Here is a 21,181-nt window from a genome sequence, read left to right as displayed (position 1 = left end):
ATTTGACCCCTGGATGACCTTGGGTGACCTTGACCCACTAACCAATATAAACTTGTTCTTCCTCATACCAAGCTGCACCCACCCACCAAGTTTGAGGAATGTGCGACCCCTAGTCTCCGAGAAAAGAGGCGGACAGACAAACAAACAAACAGATTCTGGTGAATTATAGTAAGACTAGGCGGTTACCCGTATTTGGCGGTTCTCGGCTGTCGCGATTACCTGGCTGATGGTGACTGTACCCACCAAGTTTTATGCCCATAGGACAGTTTTTACTAATTTGACCTCAGACGACCCCTTGTGACCTCGAAATGACCTTCCAATATTTGGCTCTAAATGTTGACTGTACCCACCACGTTTCATGCCCATACAACAGCTTTTAGTAATTTGACCTTGGATGACCCCAAAATGACTGTCCAAAAATTTGACTCTAAAAGTTGACTGTACCCACCAAGTTTCATGCCCATATGATATTTTTTACTATTTTGACCTCAGATGACCCCTGGGTGACCCCGGATGACCCCAAAATGACTGTCCAAAAATTTGACTCTAAAAGTTGACTGTACCCACCAAGTTTCATGCCCATACGACAGTTTTGACTAATTTGACCTCAGATGACCCCTGGATGACCTCTGGTGATCTTGGCCCACTTACCGAAACAAACTTGTTCTGTCTGAGGTCCAGATGCACCCACCCACCAAGTTTGAGGAACGTGCGACCCCTAGTCTCCGAGAAAATGGGGGGAAAACAGTTTTACTAATTTGACCTCAGAGACCCCTGGGTGACCTTGACCTGCTAACCAATACAAACTTGTTCCGTCTTAGGTCAAGATGCACCTACCCACCAAGTTGCATGCCCATATGACAGTTTTTACTAATTTGACCTCTGGATGACCTCTGGTGACCTTGACCCACTTACCAATACAAACTTGTTCTGTCCCGGTTCAAGACGCACCCAGTGCCACCCACCCGTCAAGTTTGAGGAACGTGCGACCCCCAGTCTCTGAGAAAAACAGTTTTTACTAATTTGACCCCTGGATGACCTCGGGTGACCTTGAACCACTAACCAATACAAACTTGTTCTGTCTGGGGTCACGCTGCACCCACCCACCAAGTTTGAGGAACGTGCGACCCCTAGTCTCCGAGAAAATAGGCGGACAGACAGAGTCACAGACAGAGTCACAGACTACCAGTATTATTATATAGACCAGGTTTCATGCCCATATTAGTTTTTGCTAATTTGACCCCGTATGACCCCAAAATGACCTTGGAAAAACCAGGTTTCATGCCCATATTAGTTTTTGCTAATTTGACCCCGTATGACCCCAAAATTACCTTGGAAAAATTGTGCTCTAAATGTTGACTGTACCCACCAAGTTTCATGCCCATGCGACAGTTTTTAGTAATTTGACCTGAGATGACCCCGGATGACCCCAAAATGACTTTCCAAAAATTGAGGTCTAAATGTTGACTGTACCCACTTAAGTTCCATGCCCATACGACAGGTTTTAGTAATTTGACCCCTGGATGACCCCAAAATGACATTCCAAAAATTTGGGTCTAAATGTTGATTGTACCCACCAGGTTTCATGCCCATATTAGTTTTTGCTAATTTGACCCCGTATGACCCCAAAATGAGTAATTTGACCTGAGATGACCCCGGATGACCCCAAAATGACCTTGGAAAAATTGTGCTCTAAATGTTGACTTGAGTTTCATGCCCATACGACAGGTTTTAGTAATTTGACCCCTGGATGACCCCAAAATGACATTCCAAAAATTTGGGTCTAAATGTTGATTGTACCCACCAGGTTTCATGCCCACTAGGCGGTTACCCGTATTTGGCGGTTCTCGGCTGTCGCGATTACCTGGCTGATGGTGACTGTACTCACCAAGTTTTATGCCCATAGGACAGTTTTTACTAATTTGACCTCAGATGACCCCATGTGACCTCGAAATGACCTTCCAAACTTTGGCTCTAAATGTTGACTGTACCCACCACGTTTCATGCCCATACGACAGTTTTTAGTAATTTGACCTTGGATGACCCCAGATGACCCCAAATGACCGTCCAAAAATTTGACTCTAAAAGTTGACTGTAGCCACCAAGTTTCATGCCCATACGACATTTTTTACTAATTTGACCTCAGATGACCCTGGGTGACCCCAGATGACCCCAAAATGACCGTCCAAAATTTGACTCTAAAAGTTGACTGTACCCACCAAGTTTCATGCCCATACGACAGTTTTTACTAATTTGACCTCAGATGACCCCTGGATGACCTCGCGTGATCTTTGCCCACTAACTGAAACAAACTTGTTCTGTCTGAGGTCCAGACGCACCCACCCACCAAGTTTGAGGAACGTGCGACCCCTAGTCTGCGAGAAAATAGGCAGAAAACAGTTTTTACTAATTTGACCTCAGATGACCCCTGGGTGACCTTGACCCACTAACCAATACAAACTTGTTCTGTCTTAAGTCAAGATGCACCTACCTACCAAGTTGCATGCCCATATGACAGTTTTTACTAATTTGACCCCTAGATGACCTCTGGTGACCTTGACCCACTAACCAATACAAACTTGTTCTGTCCCGGGTCAAGACGCACCCAACCATCAAGTTTGAGGAACGTGTGACCCCCAGTTTCCGAGAAAAACAGTTTTTACTAATTTGACCCCTGCATGACCTTGGGTGACCTTGACCCACTAACCAATACAAACTTGTTCTGTATGGGGTCAAGCTGCACCCACCCACCAAGTTTGAGGAACGTGCGACCCCTAGTCTCCGAGAAAATAGGCGGACAGACACACAGATACACAGACAGATAGACACACAGACAGATAGACGATGCGTATTATTATATAGACTAGGCGGTTACCCGTATTTGGCGGTTCTCGGCTGTCGCGATTACCTGGCTGATGGTGACTTTACCCACCAAGTTTTATGCCAATAGGACAGTTTTTACTAATTTGACCTCAGATGACCCCTTGTGATCTCAAAATGACCTTCCAAAATTTGGCTCTAAATGTTGACTGTACCCACCACGTTTCATGCCCATACGACAGTTTTAGTAATTTGACCTTGGATGACCCCAAAATTACCGTCAAAAAATTTGACTCTAAAAGTTGACTGTACCCACCAAGTTTCATGGCCATACGACATTTGTTACTATTTTGACCTCAGATGACACCTGGGTGACCCCGGATGACCCCAAAATGACCGTCCAAAAATTTGACTCTAAAAGTTGACTGTACCCACCAAGTTTCATGCCCATACGATAGTTTTTACTAATTTGACCTCATATGACCCCTGGATGACCTTGGCCCACTTACCGAAACAAACTTGTTCTGTCTGAGGTCCAGATGCACCCAGTTTGAGGAACGTGCGACCCCTAGTCTCCGAGAAAATAGGCGGAAAGAAGTTGTTACTAATTTGACCTCAGATGACCCCTGGGTGACCTTGACCCACTAACCAATACAAACTTTCTCCGTCTTAGGTCAAGATGCACCTACCCACCAAGTTGCATGCCCATATGACAGTTTTTACTAATTTGACCCCTAGATGACCTCTGGTGACCTTGACCCACTAACCAATACAAACTCGTTCTGTCCCGGGTCAAGACGCACCCACCCGTCAAGTTTGAGGAACGTGCGACCCCCAGTCTCCGAGAAAAACAGTTTTTACTATTTTGACCCCTGGATGACCTCGGGTGACCTTGACCCACTAACCAATACAAACTTGATCTGTATGGGGTCAAGCTGCACCCACCCACCAAGTTTGAGGAACGTGCGACCCCTAGTCTCCGAGAAAATAGGCGGACAGACACACAGACAGATAGATAGACAGATAGATAGACAGATAGACAGATAGACGATAGCGTATTATTATATAGATATTAGTTTTTGCTAATTTGACCCCGTATGACCCCAAAATGAGTAATTTGACCTGAGATGACCCCGGATGACCCCAAAATGACCTTGGAAAAATTGTGCTCTAAATGTTGACTGTACCTACCAAGTTTCATGCTCATGCGACATTTGACCTGAGATGACCCCTGGATGACCTTGGGTGACCTTGACCCACCAACCAATAGAAACTCGTTCTGCCTGGGGTCAAGATACACCCACCCACCAAGTTTGAGGAACGCGCGACTCCCAGTCTCCGAGAAAAGAGGCGGACAGACAAACAGACACACAAAGACACAAACAAACAAACAGACAGAGTCTGGTGAATTATAGTAGGATTATAATAGATTGTTGGTATTTAGTTCCTGCACAAACCTGCCAGTAATTGACCAGGCTAATGCTTTTGGTTATTAATTATTTTAAACTGTTGTGATTTGGTAGTTCACAGCATCTTATGAATGGTAGTCATGGTAGTGAGCTTTGGCAAAAACTTCATTGCTCAATTCATAGCGAGCGTGTAGAAGAATTAAAATATCACAGATATACTTTTATAGGTGCTGCGGTTCTTGAGTTACGTTGTAAAGAGGGCTGAAACAACAACACTTTTGTAAAACGTACATAACTCATTAACAACAATACGATTTGTAAAATGAACTTTTGCAAAACATCAAGGTGTTATTTTTCAATAATATATTTATCTATAATGAAAATCGATTTTTAGGTTGCTTCGACCAACAATACCTCGTCTACCCTTAAGCAATTTATAAACAATTTTATTTTTTTACACTTGCGCTGGGATAACTTGATAACTACGTCAGCATCATCAGATATAACTGGATAGACAATCTGAATTGAAAATTTACATTTGTTGTATCAAATATTACTTACTGTGAGTGTCCATGAATTAGTGAAAGCAAAAACACAGTATTTGTATTTTTACTATAAGTAACATTAATTCAGTGTTAAATTATTTTGTGACACATCATACACCATGGGTTCTTGAAATGGTTCCTAAAACTGTTCGATGTAAAAATTATACTTTTAGATGAGACAAATTAAACAAGTTAATTCTGTATTTCGTGCTCCATTCAAGTTACAAAGTGCATTCAAAATTGTTTCAAAAATTCTCCAAGTACATGTACCATTAGCATGTTTTCGGTTATTACATTTTGTTGAAGTATCCCCTGCTGAAATGAAAAGGAATACTAGTACCGTATTGGTCCGAGTATAGTCCCACCCGTTTTTTAGGTGAACATTTTTCACAATTGGGGGGTGGGATTATACTCGAATTTCAAAAAAAATTTGGACCTAGACCTAGATGCTAGGATCATTCATGGTTGACCTAACCTAAAAAAAAAAGAAAAAAAAATTCAAGATGTTTTGTATTTTTAATATGAAAATTTTTTTCCCAAAAAGACCTAATTTTTTTTGGTGTTTTGGGAAAAAAATCCACATCTTCAATACGAAAGGTCAAAATTTTCAATTGATCGTCGGCTTTTCATCCCACCTACATACACTTCAAGTATAAATCATCAGATTTATAAAGTTTACTTCAAGTACTGTTAAATATCAAAAATATCAATTTTTAATGATTTGCCATAAAATGTGCATTAAATTGCGAATTTCAAAAAATCAAAATTATTTGATATCAGAATGACATTCTTCGTATTCATAATGCAATTCGATATGTCGGATGTGCTCTAATGTCCCAAAATAAATACTGTCCAAACGTTCATACCCCAGCCCTTAAAGGAGTATTTCGTGATCCTAGCATCCTCTTTTTATGACATTTTTCAGTACATATCCACGAAAAAGCTTATTCCCAAAATTTCAGTTGATTCCGATTTTGCGTTTGCGAGTTATGCATGATTATGTGTATTACACTGCTCCATATAGACAATGCGTTGTAATTTCGTTCTGGTGCACCAGAACGAAATTCAAATTTCACGATATCTTTGCAAAACGAATTAATCTGCAAGAAATATTTTGTACATAAACATTATGTAGCCAGAGGTTTCCAGTGATATAAAAATCTCAACTTTTTTTGAGAAAAGTGGGGGATGAGGCTGTGGATCACGAAATGCCCTTTAAATGAGCTTTATTATTTTCATTGTACATGTAACATGCTAGACTAGCTGTAAGGGTAATATATTTTCTGTTTAAAATAAATTGCATTAAACTACATGTACATAAGTTGTCAATGTGTTTTTCTCTCCAGGCAGGTCCTTAGTGCATGTGACCATAATTGGGACGTGCCTCAAACATATTAATTTTCCAGCAAAATGGCTCAATTTGGCAAACTGTAGCCAACATTTTTTGAAAAATTGTAACACACTAGCATGACTAGATCAAATTTCTTGCCCTTGGAAAATTGGTATGGATAGGTGGGTTTACTTTCAAAAATTCTCAGCAGCACATCCCTCCAAACCACACTTGAGTCCTTATGGTTTTCTTTTTTAGTCTCTGTCTATGGTCAAGAGGACTAAAATAAATGGAACATATGCCTATATGAACAAATATCACCTTACCAATCATTTTCATGAAGTTGTCAGTGAAATTGAAAAAGTAGGAATAGTTTGAAGAAATAATCAGGACTGAATTTGAGCATGTTGAGGGCTAATATCCACAATATCAGTAGTTCAATAAAACAAGCGATGCTGATAGAAAGTATGTTTGGGATTATTTATTTCCGTACATCAATGTTAACTATTCTCCCTGCATGTTTCAATGTTGTCCGGCAATGTTTTGTACTTTTAGACCTGCAAACTGGTGTAAAATCATTCAGGCTACTTTGGCCAGTGAACATGGTGAATGTTTGGGTAGCAGTCCAGTAACCTTGTCCTCACATCAGACTCTTGTATAAATAGTGTCTGGACTTTGGTTCTGTCTGGAGGCCACATAACTCAATTATCAGATTATGTAGTTCCATAAAAAGTCAATAAAATTATGGGTTGTTTTCAAAACTTCATTAATAAATCCAGATGTGCATGTGAATCTTTAAGTAATGGTACATCCAAAATCCAAAATAAAAATAAAATAATTCAATATTTTGCAATGCTCTACTTTGGACGCACGCGGGAAACAGGAAACTAAGAATTTTATTGTAAAATCATCTTTTCTGACCAGTAGACGTGTCATTGATTTTATTAGTCAGCATTTATGAATCGATCAGCCTTGAGTCTTGAGCCCGCCTTGAGTTCAAGGAGGATAACGAGGATTGTGCTGTGCATACGTGACAGAAGACCGGCAGGTTTAGGGACGCACCATTTGATACTCAGGGGGAGTAGGAAGTTTTTCAAAAAAAAACTTCCCCACTCCATGAGCAAAAAAACTTTCCCCACCAACACTAAAAAAACAAAAAAAAACCTTCCCCACCTAACTGTGTATAAATGCATGAATTTAAATATAAAAAAACTTGCCGCCACAACTTCGCCGCCTTTGGCGGCGAAAAATTTTTTCTTCCCCCGACCCCAACTTCCTACCCCCCCCCCCCTGAGTATCTAATGGTGCGTCCCTTATACAAGGATTGGTGGGTTGGTATTAATACCAGGGTCTGGAATTGGCCCGGGGGAATTGGCTGACTGTTGTTGCTGCAGTGACTGGTTGTGGTAGCCTGTTCCAGAGGGGAATTGTACGAACAAAGAACTGAGGAGTATCTGTATGTGTTTACTCTCGACTGACATGGTGTTGGTTGTTGTTCCCCCGGTTGTTCCCAGACGAAGTGATGGGGATGTTCACATGTCCATGGTGGATTTTGAAAAACATGGTGCCTAGGCGGTAGGCCTAGTCTTCTAGCGAGGGAATCGCATTCCGAGGCGTTGCCACCCCCCGGTACCGGTACTAGTCACACTTGCTTGTACTATAAAATATTTAAGGTAAGCTTAAACTTTGTTTAGTCATGTCTTGTTGAATACCTATAGGCTAGCCTGTGAATAATTGTGTACACCGGGATGGTGAATTATAGGGGGGGGATTTTTGACAGGCCAAAAGGGGTGGGGGGAAAGCGTTTTTGGGAGGTTGAAAGGGGGGGGGTCAAGCGATTTTGGCAGGTCGAAAGGGGGGGCAAGCGATTTTTGGCACAGATATTTTGGCCACTGTTAGATTATACGCCCTAAAATGATGTAGGAAAGCATTAGGAACATGTTCAAATATGCACAATTGGGGTGGCAAGCAATTTTTGGCAGACCAATTTGAGAATTCACCACCCCGGGGTACACATAATTATTGCCCACCCTCTATTAAAGGGGCATTTCGTGATCCACAGCCTCATGATCCCCCCACTTTTCTAAAAAAAGTTGAGATTTTTATATCACTGAAAACCTCTGGCTACATAATGTTTATGTACAAAATATTTCTTGCAGATTAGGCCTAATTCGTTTTGCAAAGATATCGTGAAATTTGAATTTCGTTCTGGTGCACCAGAACGAAATTACAACGCATTGTCTATGGAGCAGTGTAATACACATAATCATGCATAACTCGCAAACGCAAAATCGGAATCAACTGAAATTTTGGGAATAGGCTTTTTCGTGGAGGCCTATGTACTGAAAATGTCACAAAAAGAGGATGCTAGGCCCGGATGCTAGGATCACGAAACACTCCTTTAAAGTGACGTTTTGTTTATCCATGAAATCTGCTTTTCACTACAATTAAACTTTCTTGTTAAGGTTAGCCGAGAGTTTTTCATGCGCTTGATTTCAGAGGGGCGTAAGTTCATAACAGAAACAGCCATGCAGAAAATGAAGAAGCGTACCGGGACGTAGGCCTACTTACAATAGAATATCGATCCACGGTCAAGACATGAAAAGGCTATGAAACTTGGCTTAGCTCGTGCCCGGAGCTCGGATGCCGGGGGGGTGGCACAAGCCATTTTCGGCAATTTTCACAAGGATTTTATAAATTTTAAAATTGATTGGGGGCACTTCGTCAAGCTACGCCCTGGAAAATGTGTTGATTTTGAATTTATAGCCTTGATATCTTTGATGAAATCAATGCTGCTATTCCCCTGATTACAATGTAAGGGTAGGCAACAACAACAATATCAAAAACAATTATTTGTAAATCGAATTTGGGATGAAAATCAACAAGACAGACTTAGCAGGCCTACAAAGTGAAAAACAATCAATCACGATTCACTGCACTCAGCGAATCAATCAAATAAAACTAAAAAGAAAGGAGCAAGAAAGCGGGCAAGAAAGAATAAAGAAATAGTGAAAAAGATTTGAGTCTGTATTCCTTCATGTGGGCAATGTGGCTTGGGGATGATTTGGAGTGACCTCCACGTGGCATGGGTCTGGTTTTTGTTCCTGGCTGGTGGGTGGGGAGACATGTGTGGTGGCTGGTGGGTGCATCCTTGTGATGTGGATGTACACACAATGTGTTTAAACAGTGCAATAGTATATCTTTTTATGTAATTGCCCCAATGGGTTGGAGGAGTCACACCTTTTGGTGACAGTGTCTTGATGCTTCTGACTCTTCCTGGCTAGCCCATTGGGTCTATTTTTACTTTTGTTTCCTTTGGCATGTATTGCGTAATTTTACTTTGCTTTTTGATGTATTTTTAGCCGAATTTGTAAAATAAAATAAAATAAAATAAAGAAAGAGAGAGAAAGAAAATGAACGAAAAAGAAAGAAAGAAAGAAATGAAAGAAATGAAAAAAAAAAAGAAATGATAAAAGAAAGGGAGAAAGAAAAGAGGAAAGAAAGGAAGTAAAAATGAGAAAAGAGAAAAAAAAGAAAATTCAGCCACCCGGAGACTCGAACCCACAAAAATATTTCATATTAGATTCCCAGTCCAATGCTCTATCCACTCGGCCACAGATCAACTTACACAAATTGACTGTTCTCAAAGCGGATGATATAACTATAATTGGATGCAATTACATATGATTACAATCGCGTCCGCATTATGGCTCTTAGAATAAACACGCATGTCGGCGCTGAAATTTTGAACGAACTGATGGAGGAAAACCTCGTTTTTTGCAAAACTAGCTTCAATTTGGAGTGAAAATCAAATGGAATAGCAATGGCAGAATGTTGAGAAATAATGTAGGTATTCAGATGTCTAAATTAACGTCTCGTAATCAAGATATCGATAATTTCAAAAACCAGCTTTTTCTCAAGCAAATTCTCCAAAATTTTCCCCCAAAACGGGCTTTTAAAATTTAATCGGTACTGTATTTGGTTCTTCCCCATGGCAACATTATTTCTTTGATCGATTTGTAATACAATACGAAAAAGAAGAAAACAATCGCTCGGTGTGGATTTATACGGAGCGCACATTTGAAAAAAACCTCATGGAACGTGTTTTTGATCTTGTGAACATGGTGGGTAAAAATGCTTTAAACGAAGGATTTTAAAATTTATTCTAATAATTTGTATATAACACACACAAAATGTTAAGCTACATCCAATGCACCAACATTTCACTCGCTGCGATATTTGATTACTGAGAAAACTCTGTTTTAGAGAACAACTTTATACGTCTTTTATACGTTTTTTATACGTCTCTTTGTGTAACCTTAAGGGATCCAGAATGAGCGTTTATTGCGTTTCGACAGTATTTTTTGAGGGACATGAGAGCACCTCAGACCTATCGAATTGCATTCTGAATACGAAGCATGTCTTTCTGATATCAAATAATTTTCATTTTTTGAAAATCACAATATAATACAAATTTTATGACAAATTATAAAAATTTAATATTTTTCAAATTTTTGATATATAACAGTAGGTAGTTCAGTGTGCTCACTGAATTCGTTGACAAGGTCATCCACTGATTGCACAGTGAGCATGGCACAGTAAACATGGAAACCAGTGTTGCCATATAGTGAGTGCATAGTTCTATAAATGCTCTGTTATTGGTACTATAGTCTGGTTTTGTGCTGAAAGCAATTGATTTTCCAAGTAGAGTATGTCAAGATGAATAACTGTATCAACCTGCGTCAAAATCGGCGTAGTGGTTGGAAAGTTACAGTTTCTTGAAAATTTAGGACTGAATTTTTATAATGATGGTTTCAAGCAATATTTATGCATGTTAGTATCAATATACATGCCTATAAAGTTGTTCTAAATCCACAGTTTCAAAGAAATTCCCCTGCAGCAAGGCTCCAATAATCAAAGAAAACCCTTTACTTCAAGGAAATTTGGGCTTCATATGAGGAAAACCAACGTACAGTGTTGCCAGTTTTCATGCTCACTGACCACTAATTAATACAATTTTTAGACCTTTTTAATGAATTTAATCACATTTTCTAAATGTTTTTTGATACTTTGATGATTTCTTTGTGTGTCAGTCACTTTAAAGCAACATTTCATTTATTAATTGATCAAAAATCACAATTCCCACTGCAAAAATTAATTAAAATTGTTAATTAAATTACTAATTATGCAAATTAGCGACTATTTCCTCAAAATAATTGATCAAAAATTTGGTACAACTTATTTTCTTATGAAAACAAATGTGGGATAGCTTAAAGAAGATAATTGTAAAATTATTATAGAAAAACAATTTTTTAATGAAATTATGATGGTGCCATGCCAAAACAAAGACTATAATAAGAAATAGGTTCCTAAAACGTTCAAATTTTTTGCCAAGTTATCCCGACAAAACAAGCCATAGCTCGAAAACCGGTTGGCCTTTTGAAAAATTCAAAAGCATTTTCATGCTGAATTTATGTTCTATCCAATAATGTACATTATTCAACATTTTATCACTGTTTTAAATATTGCCTGAACTGCCTAATAACAGTCCTCGAAGTAAATTATATAAATGTAATGATATATTTTTTTAAAGTGCATGTAGTTGGGAGGAAAAAGCCGACGGTCAATTGAAAATTTTGACCTTTCATATTGAAGATATGGATTTTTTCCCAAAAAGACCTTTTTTTTTTTTTTTTTTTGAGAAAAAATCTATATCTCCAATACGAAAGGTCAAAATTTTCAATTGATCGTCGGCTTTTTATCTCACCTACATACACTTTAAGTATAAATCATCAGATTTGTAAAGTTTACTTCGAGTACTGTTAAATATCAAAATATCAATTTTAATGATTTGCCATAAAATGTGTATTAAATTGCGAATTTCAAAAAATCAAAATTATTTGATATCAGAATGACATTCTTCGTATTCAGAATGCAATTCGATATGTCTGATGTGCTCTAATGTCCCACAATAAATACTGTCCAAACGTTCATACCCCAGCCCTTAAGGTTATTAACTATTTTAAACTGTTGCGATTTGGTAGTTCACAGCATCTTGCGAATGGTAGAGAGCTTTGGCAAAAACTACATTGCTCATCTTATAGCGAGCGTGAAGAATTCAAATATCACATATATAATTTTGTAGGTGCTGCGGTTCTTGAGTTATGTTGCAAAGAGGACTGAAACAACAACACTTTTGTAAAACGTACATAACTCATTGACAACAATAAATTAAGCAAGTTTGCCAAATATAGGATTTGTAGAATGAACTTCTGCAAAACATCAAGGTGTTATTTTTCAATAATATATTGATCTAGATAATGAAAATCGATTTTTTGGTTGCTTTGACCAACAATACCTCATCTACCCTTAACATATTACATGCGTCTACAAGTACTTCTGCAAATAATAGATAATTGATAAATTTATGTAGCTATACATGTATTTATAACATATCAGCTCACGGAGCTAGCACTTAAACTGTTGTACTAGTCAGGAAGAAGGGCCCAACTCCGGCTTGTATTAAGACCTCGACCGTTGACATGAAAACATAAATAAACAAGAAATGTCTTTAAAAAAGACAATGCCTCAAGAGATTCCAGCGGGCACCATTTGTTATTAGCTTATAAGAGATACTTGAAATGCTAGAGCTAAGCCATCTTGCATTGGTAATAATTCTGATGTATTTAATGCAGGAATACCTGCATGCCGGGTGGTAGTCCGAATAATCAGTCCCAAAACAAAATATTAATTTACTGACATGAGCGATGGACCCTGCATTTCTCAATACATTGGTGCTCTAGCCTTCGTACAGAGTGAAGAAGGCTACACAAGGAAACTAGGCTATAATCACGTATCACGTGCCCCGGATGCACGCATTGCAATTGCATATGCACACATTGCTTATTATAGATAATAGAGGGCCTCCTTCAACTCCCAACTTGTGACCACAGAAATAGCTAAAACTGTGTAGGAAATACCAAAAAAATTGAAATTTGGACACCAGAAACTTGCGGTTGAAAGTCAAAAAGTGTCAATTGGTAATACCTTGATACAGAAGTTATCATGTACAGTGATAGTAAGATTTTTTCAAATAAAATCTCTTTTCTGTAAAATTGATCGCTGTGCTGAAAAATGTTGCATAATGGGTACATTGTAAGGTACCGTCAATGATGGTCACAGAATTTGGAAAAATACATTTGCTCATAACTTTTTATTTTCCTACAGACATGGTTGACCCCTCATTTTTTAAGTTAAATAATCACCTTTCTAAACAAAACAATTTGAATGTGAAATATCCTACTTGCAGGGTTGTCACCATGACCAAAAAAGTACTAAAAAGGCTACTTGGAAATTTGATGACCATACCTAGCATGGAGGACAGGCCTACTGGCAAAAAAACCTTTTTTTCTAATAATGTCTCCGCAAGCGTCATTTATGTCGACAAATTGTTCGCAAATCCACCGCAGGGTTGCAAATATACCATACGTCACTCGGAGCGTGACAATTTGTACAGATACATTTATCACAGGTGGCCATTTGTCTGCATATTACCAAAAATAACGCATTTTGGGCCACTGTTTCTCCATGAACGTTATTTATGCCGACAAATTGTTTGCAAATCCACGGCAGGGTTGCAAATATACCATACGCCACTCGGTGCGACAATTTGTACAGATAAATTTATCACAGGTATTTTTCTATTAATTTGGCCATTCGTCTGCATATTACCAAAAATAGCGCATTTTGGGCCACCGTTTCTCCGCGAACGTCATTTATGTCGACAAATTGTTCGCAAATCCACCACATGGTTGCAAATATACCATACGTCACTCGGAGTGTGACGATGTGTACAGATAAATTTATCACAGGTATTATTCTATTAATTTGGCCATTTGTCTGCATATTACCAAAAATAACGCATTTTGGGCCACTGTTTCTCCGCGAACGTCATTTATGCTGACAAATTGTTCGCAAATCCACCGCAGGGTTGCCATTATACCATACGTCACTCGGAGTGCGACAATGTGTACAGATAAAATTATCACAGGTATTTTTCTATTAATTTGACCATTCATCTGCATATTACCAAAAATTTTGGGCCACTGTTTCTCCCATGAACGCATTTATGTCGACAAAATTGTTCGCAAATCCACCACAGGGTTGCAAATATTCCATACATCATTCGGAGTACGACAATGTGTACAGATAAATTTATCCTGCATATTACCAAAAATAACGCATTTTGGGCCACTGTTTCTCCGCAAGCGTCATTTATGTCGACAAATTGTTCGCAAATCCACCGCAGGGTTGCAAATATACCATACGTCACTCGGAGCGTGACAATTTGTACAGATACATTTATCACAGGTGGCCATTTGTCTGCATATTACCAAAAATAACGCATTTTGGGCCACTGTTTCTCCGCGAACGTTATTTATGCCGACAAATTGTTTGCAAATCCACGGCAGGGTTGCAAATATACCATACGTCACTCGGAGTGCGACAATTTGTACAGATAAATTTATCACAGGTATTTTTCTATTAATTTGGCCATTCGTCTGCATATTACCAAAAATAGCGCATTTTGGGCCACCGTTTCTCCGCGAACGTCATTTATGTCGACAAATTGTTCGCAAATCCACCACATGGTTGCAAATATACCATACGTCACTCGGAGTGTGACGATGTGTACAGATAAATTTATCACAGGTATTATTCTATTAATTTGGCCATTTGTCTGCATATTACCAAAATAACGCATTTTGGGCCACTGTTTCTCCGCGAACGTCATTTATGCTGACAAATTGTTCGCAAATCCACCGCAGGGTTGCCATTATACCATACGTCACTCGGAGTGCGACAATGTGTACAGATAAAATTATCACAGGTATTTTTCTATTAATTTGACCATTCATCTGCATATTACCAAAAATTTTGGGCCACTGTTTCTCCGCGAACGTCATTTATGTCGACAAATTGTTCGCAAATCCACCACAGGGTTGCAAATATTCCATACATCATTCGGAGTACGACAATGTGTACAGATAAATTTATCCTGCATATTACCAAAAATAACGCATTTTGGGCCACTGTTTCTCCGCGAACGTCATTTATGTCGACAAATTGTTCGCAAATCCACCGCAGGGTTGCAAATATACCATACGTCACTCGGAGCGTGACAATTTGTACAGATACATTTATCACAGGTATTTTTCTATTAATTTGGCCATTCGTCTGCATATTACCAAAAATTTTGGGCCACCGTTTCTCCGCGAACGTCATTAATGTCGACAAATTGTTCGCAAATCCACCACAGGGTTGCAAATATTCCATACGTCACTCGGAGTGCGACAATGTGTACAGATAAATTTATCACAGGTGGCCATTTGTCTGCATATTACCAAAAATAACGCATTTTGGGCCACTGTTTCTCCGCGAACGTTATTTATGCCGACAAATTGTTTGCAAATTCACGGCAGGGTTGCAAATATACCATACGTCACTCGGAGTGCGACAATTTGTACAGATAAATTTATCACAGGTATTTTTCTATTAATTTGGCCATTCGTCTGCATATTACCAAAAATAACGCATTTTGGGCCACCGCTTTCTCCGCTGAACGTCATTTATGTCGACAAATTGTTCGCAAATCCACCACATGGTTGCAAATATACCATACGTCACTCGGAGTGTGACGATGTGTACAGATAAATTTACCAAAAATAACCCATTTTGGGCCACTGTTTCTCCGCGAACGTCATTTATGCCGACAAATTGTTCGCAAATCCACCGCAGGGTTGCAAATATACCATACGTCACTCGGAGTGCGACAATGTGTACAGATCAATTTATCACAGGTATTATTCTATTAATTTGGCCATTTGTCTGCATATTACCAAAAATAACGCATTTTGGGCCACTGTTTCTCCGCGAACGTCATTTATGCTGACAAATTGTTCGCAAATCCACCGCAGGGTTGCCATTATACCATACGTCACTCGAGTGCGACAATGTGTACAGATAAAATTATCACAGGTATTTTTCTATTAATTTGACCATTCATCTGCATATTACCAAAAATTTTGGGCCACTGTTTCTCCGCGAACGTCATTTATGTCGACAAATTGTTCGTAATTTCAATCACAGGGTTGCAAATATTCCATACATCATTCGGAGTGCGACAATGTGTACAGATAAATTTATCACAGGTGGCCATTTGTCTGCATATTACCAAAAATAACGCATTTTGGGCCACTGTTTCTCCGCGAACGTCATTTATGCCGACAAATTGTTCACAAATCCACCACATGGTTGCAAATATACCATACGTCACTCGGAGTGTGACGATGTGTACAGATAAATTTACCAAAAATAACCCATTTTGGGCCACTGTTTCTCCGCGAACGTCATTTATGCCGACAAATTGTTCGCAAATCCACCACAGGGTTGCAAATATACCATACGTCACTCGGAGTGCGACAATGTGTACAGATAAATTTATCACAGGTATTATTCTATTAATTTGGCCATTTGTCTGCATATTACCAAAAATAATGCATTTTGGGCCACTGTTTCTCCACGAACGCCATTTATGCTGACAAATTGTTCGCAAATCCACCGCAGGGTTGCAAATATACCATACGTCACTCGGAGTGCGACAATGTGTACAGATAAAATTATCACAGGTATTTTTCTATTAATTTGTCCATTCGTCTGCATATTACCAAATGTATCCATTATGGGCCACCGTTTCACCGTGAACGTCATTTATGTCGACAAATTGTTCGCAAATCCACCGGTTAGTTTTCAGGATATAATACATGGCATAAAATGTGACAATTTATCAAAATAAATTTATAATGAATGCTTTTGTGGATATTTGCCAATACAATATACATCTGACATGTACATGGTATGAGTACCGGGGGGTAGGTCTTCAGTAGGAATTCAGCTGAGTGCATGACAGTTGCAGCTGAGACTAGTCTCAGGTTGTAGTAACTACAAATTTCAAACGTTTGAGGACTTGTTCTCGTTGCTAACCTGTGTTTTCACATCATTTCCGAAGGCTAAGTGAGATGGATTTGAATGCACACTAAACCAGGGCCGTGACACTCGTATTCAATCCCTGTATAAAAGTGAAGCCACTTTGTGGCAGTTTAATTGACACATCGTAAGTTTGAGTGACAGTTGCTAGGCATTTTCAATACACATAGTAACACTTAGCCTAAAATGTACGTACGTGTGCACGACGAACGTTGTGCATACTATTTCAATAGTGAAACAGACTTATTCCCGTATTTAACTGACAATCCCGTATTTGATTGACGCCAAATTTCTCCAAGATGGTGGATGTCGAGTGCTATTTTACGCACCCTTTTCAGCAAAATACAACTGATTTAGCCAAAGCGAACATGGGGTCATCGGTTATATTTTCCTAGCATATTGAGCTAACACCACAGCTACTTGGTTTTTCACAATATACTAGTAATAGATTATAGAAAATCAGTAAGCTTAGGGGGCTGGCATTTTCACATTTGTTGTATATGGTTTGTTCAACCATTGAAGTGCTTTCTACTTGCTCTGGTTCGTTCATGCATTCCCTCCCATATTTTCATTGTAAAGTGCCTCTATGGCTGTAGTAAAAGTAAAAACAGTTACTATGGCAGAGTTCTAGGGCTAGGGAGTATAGCTTTAACAAAAGTGCAAGTTTCACTATATTGTCTACATGAATTCATGATCGAGTCTCCAAAAAAATTGCCTTTTGCAAAATTTGCATGTTTGAACATTTCTGTAGTGTTTTCCTAACCATTTATAGAGCATGTTATTTAAAAGGTGCCCCATAAATATGTGCCAAAAATTGCTTCCCCCCCCCTCCGTCTGCCAAAAATTGCTTTCCCCTCTCACCTTTCCAAAAAATCTTTGCCCTCCCGAATTTTACTCTCCCCCAGGGCTCATAATTATTGCCAGCCCCTAACCCCATTTAAATTTCACACTTTGTGGAAGTTAAGGTCAGTCATGTCTTCCACAGGGGGTGTACATGGATTTCAACTAGCATAGCTTATTGCGACTTGAAACTGAAAAAAATTCAGTTGATTAAACTGCTGTCAATAATTATTAATGTAAATATTTTTTGTATAATTTTCAGATGGCAGATACACCTAGTCAGAAAACATTAGAGCGGTTCATGTGTGAGCAGCAACAAAGAGAAGATGAAGAGGAGGACAAAGAAATTGCAGGTCTCATCCAATGCAGCATCTGTCTTCGTACGATGACCGATCCTAGAGCTTTCCCATGCCTTCATTCTTTCTGTTTTCCTTGTATGCAAAGACTAGCTCAAAGCAGCCAAGTACCTTCAAAGTCAATCCAATGTCCAATGTGTAAAAAGAGCTTCCAAATACCACCCTCTGGTCTAGAGAGTTTGGTTGTGTCCAATTTCTACATAACAACTTTGAAGGACAGGAGATCTCTGCAAGAGAAGTTGATTCCTTGCACTTCATGTAATGATTCTACTTTAGTAGCAGTGGCCAGGTGCCTAGAATGCAAGGACTTTCTTTGTGAGAAATGTTATGATGCACACAAGACTGTTCGAGTGCTCAAAAGCCACCGTGTTCTGCACCTTGAAGGAGTTGAAATCAGGGACTGTTGATTTTAACTCCAAACCCAAGGAGCAGTTTTGTGAAGTGCACAAGGGAGAGACCCTGCAGCTGTTTTGCTATACTTGCAATATTCCAATTTGCAAAGTTTGTAGTGAAGAAACGCACCCATCAGGAAGTCATATTTACGCAGATCTACCAGGGAGTGACACTAATCAACAAAAACGAATCAAGGAACTAGCAGAGCAGTGTCAACAGATGACAAATGAAATCGGTGATGCGATCGATGAAGCGAAAAAGACAAAAGATGAGTTCAAAGACTCTGTACAGAAAGCCTTGGATGGAATCAATGAGTCCTCACAGGTCGCACGAGCACAGATGTTGTTGATACTTGATAAGAGAAAACAGGATCTTGATAAGTCACTGAAGAGGCATGAAATGGAGCAATCTACTGCAATGAATAAGCACCTCAAGACCTTCTGTTCCACCAAGCTCGCCTTAAGAATGCTCTTGATATGGTCAGTCAAGCGACAAGCTCAAGCTCCTTTTATGCTACTGCTGAACTTTATGCAACATTAACTGATACACTTCAACAACTGGCCAATTTGAAACCTGCAAAATTCTGTAATGATTCTGCAGGAATAAGGTTTGCTGCTTACTCGAGTTCGTCATGCAGCTGTTCAGTTCCACCTCTTGGTTATTTTACCCCAAGAAGTAGTAAATTGGGCACATGGGTATTACTGAAGCACTTCGCTTCTCGTCGTCAGATAAACCAAGGTAGAGGTATTATAGTTCATACAAACAGTGATATTGCTGTTGCAGATATTGGAGCCGGTCGAGTCGCTGTGTACAACAAACTGGGGGAGTTTAAATTTCCAATACAAGGTACAAGGGGAAGGTCAAATAGTGGGCTTCATACAGGTAGTCATGGGATTGCTGTTAGTGCTAATGGCCTCTACTTTGTAACTGGGATTGCAAATTTGGTGGAAGTCTTCAATGCTGATGGTGCCTTGCAATATAAGTTTCCTGCAGTGTCTCCTAGCAACGTGTCTTCCAATCAGGAAGATGAAGATACCAATCTTATTGGCATCGCTGTTGATGCTGCCACTCAACATGTTCTTGTTGGTGACATCCAATCCAAGTATATCAGTAAGCATCGTCTGGATGGTACGCATATAAGTAGCATACAAGTGGATATACAACCATGGTATATCCAGGTGACGCCTCAATCGGTTATCGTAGCAAGTTCCTATGAAGAAAATGCTGTGAATATGTACGATCAAGAAGGGCTGCTGCTTCATAACTGTAGCATACCTACAGGACTATTGCCAGACATGTGGTATCCTACAGGACTCTGTGTTGCTCATGACCTTATCTTTGTGAACAACTTTGCTCCTAACAGCGGCATGTACTGCTTCTGTGCATTGACTGGGAAGTATTTGCGTATGATCGCTAATAATATGGTCAACTGGGGTGCAGGGATTACATCAACTGAAGTAGATGGTCGTCCTATGTTGCTGGTGAGCCAAGGAAGATGGACAGGAAATGAGAGTGGAGTCAAAGTTTTTGCTTTGGAGTGACGATTGAAGGAAAAATGTCAGGCCAAAACGTCTCAAAGCTGCCACATGCACAATTTTAAATTTGTGTGATAATGATGACATTTCATTGTGTATGAGAATGTAAGTTTTGAAAGTTCTGAGCATCTCAAACTTATTTTGACTGAGTTTTGAGGAGAGAAAAATCGCATTCCCGAGTTTTGAGACATACTATTGTAAGTTTTTTAGCCTTAGCTTAGGACAATCTAATCATAACAAGTTCTATACAAAACATGATACCCGCCATTGTCAAGCTTTTTGAGATAAGGGCCAAGCATGTGTCCTATACTGATGGTGTTAAATTGACAGCCTACTTTAAAAATCCCAAGATAGTTTTTTTTACAGTACATTATTCTCTTAGTACTTTTTTGACCAGTTATATTTGCCAATGTATTTAAAATTGAGACAAATGGATACATATCAGATAGTTACAAATGAACTCCTCATATTATGTAGATGAAACTGGTGTATTTGTGCAAAAGCATCTAATGATACATATGTTTCATTAGGGAGAGGAGGTACATGTAGTTAACATTACAGTAGTAAAATTTATACAGCCTGGTGGAGTGAAGAGGCTACTCATGAGAAATATTTCACTAAACAGAACATTGCCCTACCAAAGCCAATCATTTCAGTTTTGGTTGGATATACTGTTGACTTGAGATAATAGGCAAAGCTACAATAATACCAAGTCAGAACTTAGAAATCCATGAACTATTTCTCTAAGGATCTTATATTATTCAGAATAGGGATCTAATCATCTTGAAAATTGATTGATTGGATCTTTTTATGGTTTAGGAACTATTATTTTTGTACCTACAACATGTATAGAGGATATAGTTGATTTGCGAGTTAAGATGAAATTGCATGGTGAAGGGATATTATT

General features: G+C 39.0%; 1 protein-coding gene across 1 annotated transcript; it reads left to right on the top strand.

Annotated features, from left to right (window-relative positions):
- Positions 1-7,557: 7,557 nt before the first annotated feature.
- On the top strand, positions 7,558-20,302 carry LOC140149898 (uncharacterized). Its single transcript, XM_072171919.1, has 2 exons — positions 7,558-7,777; positions 18,253-20,302. Exon 2 carries the CDS (start codon positions 19,216-19,218, stop codon positions 20,278-20,280), a length of 1,065 nt encoding a protein of 354 aa, XP_072028020.1. The 5' UTR covers positions 7,558-7,777; positions 18,253-19,215; the 3' UTR covers positions 20,281-20,302.
- The last annotated feature ends 879 nt before the right edge of the window (positions 20,303-21,181 follow it).

The sequence above is a fragment of the Amphiura filiformis genome, chromosome 1 (genome assembly GCF_039555335.1).
Source record: "Amphiura filiformis chromosome 1, Afil_fr2py, whole genome shotgun sequence".
Taxonomy (NCBI): Eukaryota; Metazoa; Echinodermata; class Ophiuroidea; order Amphilepidida; family Amphiuridae; genus Amphiura; species Amphiura filiformis.
Note: the sequence above shows the minus strand (reverse complement) of the source record. Positions and strands in the feature narration are given on the sequence as shown.

What these genes read in the sequence shown, in the direction of transcription:
- LOC140149898 (XM_072171919.1), top strand. Translation starts at nt 19,216, where the DNA reads ATGGTCAGTCAAGCGACAAGCTCAAGCTCCTTTTATGCTACTGCTGAA.